This window comes from Hydractinia symbiolongicarpus, chromosome 2, assembly GCF_029227915.1.
Source record: "Hydractinia symbiolongicarpus strain clone_291-10 chromosome 2, HSymV2.1, whole genome shotgun sequence".
Lineage (NCBI taxonomy): Eukaryota > Metazoa > Cnidaria > Hydrozoa > Anthoathecata > Hydractiniidae > Hydractinia > Hydractinia symbiolongicarpus.
The window spans coordinates 10,536,167-10,547,710 of record NC_079876.1 but is presented as its reverse complement, the minus strand read 5'-3'; the positions used below and the strand labels follow the sequence as shown (position 1 = coordinate 10,547,710).

At 37.4% G+C, this 11,544-nt stretch overlaps 1 protein-coding gene across 1 annotated transcript; it reads left to right on the top strand.

Annotated features, from left to right (window-relative positions):
- The first annotated feature begins 7,736 nt into the window (after window positions 1-7,736).
- On the top strand, window positions 7,737-8,563 carry LOC130629747 (ubiquitin carboxyl-terminal hydrolase 51-like). The gene is made up of 3 exons (XM_057443086.1): window positions 7,737-8,191; window positions 8,325-8,331; window positions 8,447-8,563. The coding sequence occupies exons 1-3, from the start codon at window positions 7,737-7,739 to the stop codon at window positions 8,561-8,563; spliced, it is 579 nt and encodes a 192-aa protein (XP_057299069.1).
- The last annotated feature ends 2,981 nt before the right edge of the window (window positions 8,564-11,544 follow it).

Genomic DNA, 11,544 nt, shown 5'->3' with positions numbered 1-11,544 from the left:
TGGATACTTCCTTTGTGTTTGTGTGATCATGGATGTGTAAGTATATGAAATGTTTGTACTGGCTGTTATTATGCTCTAAATAATAATGATGTGTATAAAAATAAGGGCGATAACAAAATTAAGTTTGGTTAAATAAGGCTATGCCAAATACCTGATTTATCCTTCTCTGGAGTTTTTAACAATTTTTCCTCCATCACTATTTCCATTATATTATTATAAGACTAAAAGAGAATGTTAAGAATAAAATGTACATTTTGCGACAGTAATGGTTCAGTGGTAATTGTTGTGACAATACATATATGGCTGAATAGGAAGAATAATGTAAAAATAAGAGCAATGTGAATTCATTTGAAAATGTGTCATGGCTTTCATTTCATGATTAGCATATGTAACGCAGCTATTTTTCTACATAAAGTTTTTGTGTGAGTTATAGTATTGGTTGAATTAGTAAAAATGCTTTTTAAGCTCAATTTTTCTGGCAAAAACCTTTTATTCGCATAACGAAAAGAGCATCCTGAAAACTTCAATCGGGTTTTTTGTTAATGAATTTCAGTTGAATTAAACCCAGACGAATAGTTAAAGCTTGACTTAACCCTATTCATGAATTTCAGTTGAATTAAACCCGGACGTATAGTTAAAGTTTGACTTAACCCTATTCTGTTTATCCATCATTCAACCTTTTTCGTATCTGAATGTTTTTTTTCTTTTTTTACAGACTTCTTACTTTAAAAATTTAATCAAATAAGGATTTTTTTACCTCATATTTTTCATTTTATAAAATTGAGTTTAAAATTCAATTTCAAGATCGAGTTTTTACTACCGTTTAACGCCCTGAAATAAACGCAGATATTATTTTTAAAGTTGTTAGAACACCTGATTTTAATGTTTCCTCATGTTCAAAAGGTGCAAAAAATCAGTAAAGCCACAATCATTTCAATCATTTCAAATTTTCTAAGTGTTTCTAAGTGTTTTTTGTTTGTTCTGATATATAAAGATTTAAAGCTAGTTTAATTAAAAATACTGCACAAAATTTTGCACAGCCTTAAACCGCAATAATTGATGTTGCAGAATATATGAGAAAGCGGACTTGCTTAACGAACCGCACAGCTGCGAAGCCGGTTCATGGGTATTTAAGACCCGTTTCCAGTTGAACGCGCGCTCTGAGCAATCTGAGGATATTGCGCAATATATATGATCGTCCGTCCGATGAACAAAACTTTTCACTTGGTAGTTGAACCCGCGCCCGCTCAACTACGGCCGTAAAGCTATATGTCCATTCTGCGATTTTGTCGCTATTTCGCAAAAAGCGCCGTGACTTCTGATCGGAGCATGCACAATGATGACGAATTACCGCTGGGGCACCGACGTGTCATGCGAAAGAGCGACAAAAGCGCTGAAGAGAAAAAGTTGAATTTATCCTACTTTATCGCCGAGATCTTCGCACTCTACTTTTCTCAACCAATCAGAATCAATTAAAAATGAAACTCCCTCACGGTACCGCTGAACACAGCACTTCTTCGTGGATGGTATTCGCACATAAACAAACTTTTTTACAGTTTACTGAACAAAATACAAAATTTGTCCATTGAATGATAATAATACAGCACTTATTGTCCTTTATAGAAATGTCCCCACTTTCAAATATATATTCTCCATTCTTCATTTTTCTTGATGTTTATGTTTATTCCGTTTTCAGAATAATAATAGGAAAAACCAACCGACTTCATTTTTTAGCTTTTATAACCGCCAAGAGCAAATAAACCAGCAAGTAGAACTAGAAGTTCAAGATGAGGATGTGAGTCAAGGTTTCGTTGATAATAAATTTGAGAGGGCGATCAACTTGCGAAAGAAGGTTATCGTTACTTGGAATCAATAACCAGCACAAACAACACCAGCACTAACAACACTAAGTACTCAAACAACAGCAGATATTGACTTTTGTTTCGCAAGCAGCATATTTTTTACCATGACACAGGCTATTTTTTACCCCCACGCATCACAGCAGCCATTGCATATCTTTTCGCGTTTCGTTCATGTTCGAAGTTTCGAAAGTTTGGTGCGCATAATGGAAATTGAATTTAATGGCGAGCGCGCGACAAAATCGCAACCACCTTCCGTCGCTTTTTGCGCTTCAGCGATAAAAGCGCTGAATAGAGATATAGCTTAAAAACGGATTTCTACTAGACTACTTTTTTCGCGCGAAACGAAAAATTTCAGTCTCTATTGTTCTCTTCCATTGTGTCTGAAAAATGTCGTGTATATTGCGCAATAAATTGAAGAGAATAATATGGAGGGAAAAAATTATTTTTCGCTTCGCGCGAAAAACGTCGCCTAGTGGAAACCCGGCTTAAAGGGCAACCTTCACAGCAGCGCGCGCTCGAAACGAACAAATGTTATAATTTTTTTACATATGCAAGAAACTCCGAAACGTTTACAAAGTACTGTTTCTGCCTTTCTTCTTAGGCATAATTACTTGATAATTGCCCTTTCAAAGGAGCAGTTTCTTGCGCAAGGTAATATCTCAGTGTCAACCTGCTTACTTCAGAATCAAAGTCCTTCAACCACACCAAAAGGCTTGTACAAAAGATTTTTTTGCATACTGCAAACAAACATAACTTTTTCCATATATAAACATATTTATAGCCAAAAACGTTTCTAAACAGAAGACTTCATAAAAGCGAAGTGGGCACAACATGAATACAAAAAAAACATAAAATCTCAAACTGAACTACTTGACACTTATGTTGGTAATTTTTCCATTCATATGTTCAATTGCGAAAGTTTTCGAAAGCATGAAAATTAAAAAGTCCTCATTGTCACCAATTTCAATGTCACTCGGTATCTCGAATTAAGGGACCCTCGCACTGGAATTTCTCGTTTGTCGATGAAGTGAATGACACCATTATCTTTGATTTGCACATGCTTACCAACTGCACAGCACCACAAGATTCACATTTGTGCAACTTTTTGTCCCCACTCTCTATCAGTTGTTCAGCACATTCATTGCACGACAACACTGAACACAAACTTCCATCATCAATTGAACGTATCTTGACTTCTGCACTCCCTGTCGTGGAATCCAATGTTGAAGCTAACTCTTCTTCCACCTCGGTAGAGCTTGAATCAGGAATTGATCCTTCTACTTCCTCCGCAACAGAAAGGTATGGACTTTTCAGCCTTTTTTTATTCATGAAAGTCGTGACTTGGCAGTTAACCAGCGAATAAACGTGTTTTTCTTCAAGTTTATCGACTAGGTCACCAAACATTGCCAAGATAATTGTATTGACACCATCATCTGTGATGACATGTTCTCGTAACTTATAGGTGCCCTTGTTGTTTATCTCCCCTCGTGATACGACTCTGAATTTGATGTTGACATAGGTTGCTGAATCAATTGATGATATCATCAATTGTGTGATACTGCCACTCCATTTTTTCATTCTTGAAAGGGACTGTTTTTGGTTTGATGGATGAAAAGTTTGTGAGTTTTACTTTCATCTTGTTGTTGCCAGTCATAACATTGGTGACCTGGCAGCTGGTATCACTTTCGAAGTATTTTTCAAGTCTCCGTCGTTTCTCTGGCGAAAAACAGACAGCACGAAACTTTTCATCCTCGGTTTTGAACGTCATGTCGAAAAATTTGGTACTTGAATTACTTTTGGCTGTCTGTATTGGAGACAGTTGCACCACATATCCTTCCAAATTTTGACCAGTTCCTTTCTCTAAAAAATAAAATAAAAGATATACATCATCCTGGAAAAATTATAGCTAACTACATACATACAAAAAATTATACCTAGCTATACCTAGGTAACTATCTATGCAAGTAGTAGTGGTAGAAGTAGTGTAGTAGTCACTCGTTTTATTAACTTAAAAACTACCTAAAGTTTAACACTCATGAAGGCCTTATTATCTATACAACAGCAGCACAAAACACTTCTTTGTATGCGTAGGTGAAAGTAAAGTCTGTTCTATTTTACCTGGGGTTCTAGGTTGCTTTCTGGATTGCGCCATTCTACGTTGCTTAATCACCACCACACTTTCACCAAAGAGAACATTCATACGCCATGCTGCCATTTTATCCAGAGTTTTAAATGAAGAAATAAATGCAATTCGCTCACCGCGAAAAAATCAGTAATCTAATTGGTTCGTCATGCAACAGGAATTGTCATCTTGTTTGTTGAAGCAACTTTCGTACTTCCCTTCTGGAACTTCGCGACTGGCTAGAACAGTAGAAGCAACACAGACGGTAACCGGTATCGATGGAAGCGGTTATGGCTTAAGCAATCCCATCTATCAAAATATAAGTAATAGAATACTCATGAACATGCACATATACAGAAACGACGAGTGTTTCAAACCGTCAAGGTTTCTTGTTTTTGTTGATTTGGATGTGTTTCTAACAAACCGATCTGATTTACGAGACGTATACAATGTTTCCAAAATAATGATCTTTGTTGATTCAAGTTTATTCTTTGCTCATTGATTTAAAATTGTTGGAAAAAGGGCAGTACGGAACTAAAAAGGAAAATTTTTGTGTTCTTAACTGGTTGATTTTTACATTTTGTGAGAATTTTTGTGGGAGAGGATGGTATCCAACCGAAATGACTGATTTTTCCAAGTTTAAATTTTATGTTTTCGAAACCATGTCTTTTTCATATTTTTGTATAAGCTTTTTTGGGAAAGACAATATTAAAAATGTTTAAAGAACCTATATTTGTGCTAACTCTTGCAGGCTCTCTTTTTTGACATTTCAGAATAAAGTACCGGGGGTTTTCAACATAATCACTTATAAGATGTACATATTTTAGATGCGTTATTTCTGACATTGTTATTATCCGTGTTGTGACTGTTGGTGTTGTGAGTGTCGATGTTATGAGTGTCGTTGTTGTAACTTTTTATCAACTAGATTTTACACCTTGCAAGCTGTTCTTTTTTATTTTGCGTAAGATTTGTGTGGAGGATTTAATGTGATTTGACATTTGACATTTAGTGTAAGATTTTAAGAACATTTTTTTGTATATGCAGTACTGACGTCAGCAAAACTTCTAAAGCAACCTATTTCTCATTGGCTATTTGCCTAAGTAGATTTTTCCACGGGCCTTATCGACTTGTTAAAGTAAATAATAGGACAGATCACTGCTTATTTGATAGAATAAAATCGTTGATTTTTTAAACTGTTTGGGGAATTTTAAACGCTGAAAGGGTTTCTTTTAAGGACGTTTTAAAGTAAACAATGTATATCGTAAGACGGCAAGGATGAAACCTAAATTTTAAGTAAAAACGCCACGCCCGTAGAGATAAAACCCGTTCAGATTATTTAGAAAATTCGTTTCTTTAATAAACGCCCCAAGCAATATCCGTTCTTGGTATATATCAATCTTTACGACGGATATATATATAGCAATTAGATTCTTAAGTATACATTACTGGGTTCCGCTCCCAGGTTTATCACATCAAGCAAAGTGTCACTCCCCTTGATTAGAGCCTTTATGGACGATATCAACCCGATTCTTCATCAGTGTCTGGTACCCAAACGCTTTTGTCCAGGTGTACTGCAGCACTAAAATGGGCTGGCATGGATTTTCGTGCCAACAAATCACGCAGCATCGTGATCATAAAAGGTAAGTACCTCAATTCAACTCCTTTTGCTCTCCAAAAGCCTGCTGACCCCACAGACTTCTCTTCCTACATTCTTTCTTTCCATTCCATGCCTGTGCGTTTTCTAGGCCTTATTATGGATGGTTCTATCTCCGATAGGAATGCTATTGACGAACTTGATGAGAAGTTATCTGCAGGGGTCTCTACTATTGACAAGTCGTTTTATAAAGGCCCTCAGAATCTGTGGATTTTACAACATCTATTAATCCCGCGCATTCAGTGGCCACTGCTGATATACGAAGTCTCAATGTCTTGTGTCGGCACCCTTGAACGGAAGGTGTCAGTATTTATAAGGAAATGGCTCAATCTTCACCATTCTACCACTTATTTATGTATTTATGCTTCCAGCTCACCTTGCTCTCTACCGATAAAAAGCCTATTTTCCATACTCAAGTCCGCTAAGATCAGTTGACACTTGATGCTAAGGAATTCTAAAGATCCATTGGTTTCGGCAGCTGTACCAACATTAAAGGCCGGTAGATGGAGCGTGTCCAATTCAGTCAGAATTGCTGAAGCAGAATTAAAGATTAAAGAAATTATGGGTTCACCCCATTTCGGTAAGGGCGGTTTAGGTCTCTGTCCTAAACATAAGGGAACTTCTCTTAGACAGTCTCATTCTTACTGGAAATTAGTATCGGTGACTGCAAAAGAAATTGATGGTGAAAAGGATATAAGCAGAGCTTTGCAACTACAGGTACAAGGAAGTTGGACCAGATGGGACAACTACATTAAGAACGACCTCTCCTGGAAGTCCTTGCTTGCCATGCCACCAAACCTGTTGTTGTTCTGTTTAAACTCCACCTATGATGTTCTTCCTTCTCCGAGTAATTTAAGGCGTTGGTGTATATGTACCGAATCCTTCTGTTTCTTGTGTGGAAAACAAGTCTGCACTACAGCTCACATTTTAGGGGCCTGCAAAACGACTTTAACACAGGGTAGATTTACGTTCCGTCACGACTCTGTCTTGCGCGAACTTTCACAGTTGATCACCACGTTTTCCAAATCTATTTCCTCTCCTGTAAAGCACCTAAATAATGTAAAATTTGTTAAAGCAGGTAGTCACTCATCTAGCAAAAAATCAAAACCGGTAGGCCTTTTGCATCTTGCCACTGAGTGGTTATTTCTTTCAGATTTAAATGGTGAACTTATTTTTCCTGGTCATATTGCCATAACATCACTTAGACCAGATCTTGTCCTGTATTCCAACAACAGCAAACGTGTTATTTTAATTGAACTTACATGCCCTTGTGAGGAAAACATGGAAACCTGGCACTCCAAAAAGCTCTCTAAATACATCCCTTTGATAAATATCATCGAGCATAATGGATGGCACGTAAATCTGTTCGCGATCGAATTGGGTGCACGTGGATATTGCTCTCGGTCAGTTGCAATTTGTTTAAAAAGATTGGGTTTCCCAAACAAAGAAGCTTTCCAAGCCGTCCGGAAATTAGGCGACATTTGTATGAAAGCATCCTTCTGCATTTGGCTAGCCAGGAACTCAATTACGTGGAACCAAGGCAGCTGCAATCTTGTGCCAGGCTCAACATCTGTGCCTACCCCTCTACTGCTAAAGGTTACAAGCCCGTAGCAACAACAACAGCATCAACAACGAAGGCCAATTGTGGATAAAAGTCACTCACACCCGGACCCAGAACCGCCTACCAACAGCACTCCAGCAAAACCAACTCATGCTGGTCTGATTAATAAAGGGAATACATGCTATGCTAATTCTATCCTGCAAGCATTATCTGTAACTCCTGCACTTTGGTCACAAAGTGCATCGGAGTCCTCTTTTGTTTCTCCCCTGGCCAAGTCCGTCTTGCTGACTATGTCTCTGTTGTCTAAATCCACCTCAGTTGTGGACCCTTCCGCCTTTCTCCGAACGTTACAACGTAAGATGTCCAATGCTAGGAACAACCCATTCAATATTAACACACAGCAGGATGTTCCTGAGATTCTACCTCATGTATTAAACGACAGGGCCATCAGTTATCGCTAACAATATTATTACCAACAAAGTAACTACAACAATATCTTGTAATTCATGCCTCTTGTCTTCCAGTAGGGAGGAAAGTATGTCCATTCTGCCACTCCCTGTTTCAAACAAAATAACAGGCTTCATTAAAGCTTTTTTGCAACCAGAATATATGCCTGGAAATGACAGATGGATGTGCCCACAGTGCTCTTCCCTTCAAGACAGTACCCGGGAAACTGTCTTCACCCAGTGTGGAGATATACTGATCATCCAACTGAAAAGGTTTAACTGTATCCAAGGAAGATCTGTGAAAAATAATAAATTTGTTTCTTGCCTCGCCCAAGGTCACGAAACCCTAAAAGTTTATTCCCATCCTGCGGAGGATATATCATTCACAAACCAATATAAATTAACCGCCACTAATAATCATTCAGGCACACTGGCGGCTGGTCACTACTGGGCTTTCATAAGAGATCAGGGTGTTAAAACATGGTTAAAATGTGATGATAGGGCAGTGATTAGTGTCAAGCCATCTGATCTAGATAACTCCACAGTGTATGTGTTATTTTTTGTCAAAATTTAAATAGTGTGAATTCGCACTAAAACGGGAGTACATTATATCAAAAGGGGGAGGGATCTCTTTTTCCTAGCGGTTTGAAATTACCCCTGCTGTGTGTTTTACATACAGGTTACCGGTATTCACGAGTTCGCTCACTCGCCGCTTTCCTAGAAAGCAATTATAAGAAGCTTAGCAAGGGGGCTTGGCAATTGCCTTGTCTTTGGGTGTAACGACCCCACTTATAACCCCAGTTCTGTAAGGAGGCTAAGTTGGCTCACTTAGTCTACAGGGTTAACGATCCTGCTATACCTGATGTTACGAAGAAGCTATATAAGGGGTTTTCATTTCTATCTTTCTTGTTTCCGTGACTTTACGTCCATGTTCATTACTCCACTGTCTTCTGGCTGGTCCTGACTTACGGCTGGTCCGAAGCAAATGGCTGGTCCAAAGCGACAACTACCCGTGTAAGGCTGAGTGTTGGGATCCCGTAACACATGTGGAAAGCTACTGCCAGGTTCACAAGTCCTGGCGCTCGGGTGGTTGTCTACTCATATTTATAGTTTTATAATTATTTATTTATTTTTATAGTAAATTCTTTGCTGTATTGTTGTCGTTATGTCTGTCTTCTGTTTTCATGTTGTCAGTTTTTGTGTACCGACCGTTAGTTGTACGTATTGTATTGTGTAGAGAGGGTTTTTTGGTTCAATTACCTTTAATCTACAGATTATCCTTGCAAAAAGGGAGATCTTGCATTGCGTTTTGATCTTTAGAGGGTGTAACCTCTACAATTTTAACTTCAAGGGTCGTTAGACCAGTTCCACCATCACAGCTTGCTGTCTTGTTATCTCAGAATCATTTATTCCTAATATTTTTAATATTTAGAGCAAATAAACAAGTTGTAAAAATTGTTTAAAGATGCGAAATCTTTAAAATTATTACACGTAACTTTTACATATTAAAAATAGACAACAAAACAAGAAAAAAAACGACCAAGCATTGGATATATTTGATAAATAAATATAACCAAAAAGAAGGCAGGTTTGCTAAGTTGTGCAGGTTTGCTAAATTGTGGTAATTGTGTAAAAAAGTTTTATTAAATGTTAAAATGATATACACAAGGTTATATCGTAAGAAAATTGCTATCGTTAAATGCTAATATATAAATAATACACTCCCTCATTATTTTTGAAAATATATAAGAATAAATTGCCACCATTAAGACTGAAGTATTTTATCGCATCGATTTCAACACAGCAAACACACTCTTTCTATGTCAGCATCCACTCACATTTACCACAACGACACTAATCATTAAAATGCTTCCACAATCTAGAATTTTGCTGCGGATTAAAGTCTACCTGATCATCAAAAGCATCATTAAAAACCTGCCTAGACTGTAAAGCTATTTCTGAATCTGATCTTTCTGGTTCATACTGAAAACCTAATACAGTAAGTTTTTTGTACGACGAAGACATATTAATAATCGTATTTCATAATTTGTAGAGAAGAAATTAAAATTAAAAGTTTTTTAAAATAAATTTCTAGACAGTTAACTTCTAGGGGGTTCATATTTTGTATTGAATACGCTACACGCTTTCGCTACATAGTTTGCTTTTCACCACTGTTCTACGTCACATGCATAATTACGCATATTAAATTTTTAACCCAGGCCGTTTTGCGCGCATTTGCAGCAACAAGACGAAGCCATGCTTTAACAACAACTACGATGAAAAAAGTTTCTTTATATGTGTTTTTATGTGATAATTTTAAATCTCTATAATAATAGCCGTATTTTGTCTGTGTGTCCGCAAGAGCCGCGTCACGTAACGGAATCACGAAATTTTTAAAATGCGCACCAATACTAATTGCGATATATTTTTACCGACTTTGTTTTGACTGCGTGCGATTACACTGGGGCTGTGGTAGCGCTTCATTTAAAAATTTAGATTAATATGTCATTTTTTACTGTGGGACCAATCCTAGCCGTTATCGCGTGCTGAAGAAATAGCGACAGTTTCAAAAACTACATTTCATTGACTTTCTAACGGTGTCAGTTCGTTTGAGTTACAACGGTTGGGTCACCTATTTGTACCAACGTGTATTTAGCCATATTTTTCTCATATTACTAGGTTGCATTGGTTTTAACAGTGAAACGATTGACAGTGGCACAAAATTGAACTGATTTTGGACTGTGGCCTTATAAATGTTATAAGTGAGACAATTGGACTCCAAGAAATAACATTCTTCTTAATTGGACATGATTGCCGAAACTCAGCGATTACACTGGGCGCTGTGGTAGCGCTTCATTTAAAAATTTAGATAAATAAGTCATTTTTTACTGTGGGACCAATCCTGGCCGTTATCGCGCGCTGAAGTAATAGAGACAGTTTCAAAAACTACATTTCATTGACTTTCTAACGATGTCAGTCCGTTTGAGTTACAACGGTTGGGTCACCTATTCGTACCTACATGTATTTAGCGATATTTTTCTGATATTACTACGTTGCATCGCTTTTAACAATGAAACGATTAACTGTGGGACTTAATTGAACTAACTTTGGACTGCGACCTGATAAATATGATAAATGAGACAATTGGACTCCAAGAAATAACATTCTTCTTAATTTGACATGAAAGCCGAAACTCAGCGATTACACTGGGCGCTGTGGTAGCGCTTTTTTTGAAAATTTAGATTAATGAGTCATTTCTTACTGTGGGACCAATCCTAGCCGTTATCGCGCGCTGAAGAAATAGCGACAGTTTCAAAAACTACATTTCATTGACTTTCTAACGGTGTCAGTCCGTTTGAGTTACAACGGTTGGGTCACCTATTTGTACCAACGTGTATTTAGCCATATTTTTCTCATATTACTAGGTTGCATTGGTTTTAACAGTGAAACGATTGACAGTGGCACAAAATTGAACTGATTTTGGACTGTGGCCTTATAAATGTTATAAGTGAGACAATTGGACTCCAAGAAATAACATTCTTCTTAATTGGACATGATTGCCGAAACTCAGCGATTACACTGGGCGCTGTGGTAGCGCTTTATTTAAAAATTTAGATAAATAAGTCATTTTTTACTGTGGGACCAATCCTAGCCGTTATCGCGCGCTGAAGTAATAGAGACAGTTTCAAAAACTACATTTCATTGACTTTCTAACGATGTCAGTCCGTTTGAGTTTCAACGGTTGGGTCACATATTCGTACGAACATGTATTTAGCGATATTTATCTGATATTACTAGGTTGCATCGTTTTTAACAGTAAAACGATTGACTGTGGGACTTAACTGAACTAACTTTGGACTGTGACCTGATAAATGTGATAAATGAGAAAATTGGACTCC

Coding starts and splice junctions, on each gene's coding strand:
- LOC130629747 (XM_057443086.1), top strand. CDS start 7,737: ATGTCCATTCTGCCACTCCCTGTTTCAAACAAAATAACAGGCTTCATT.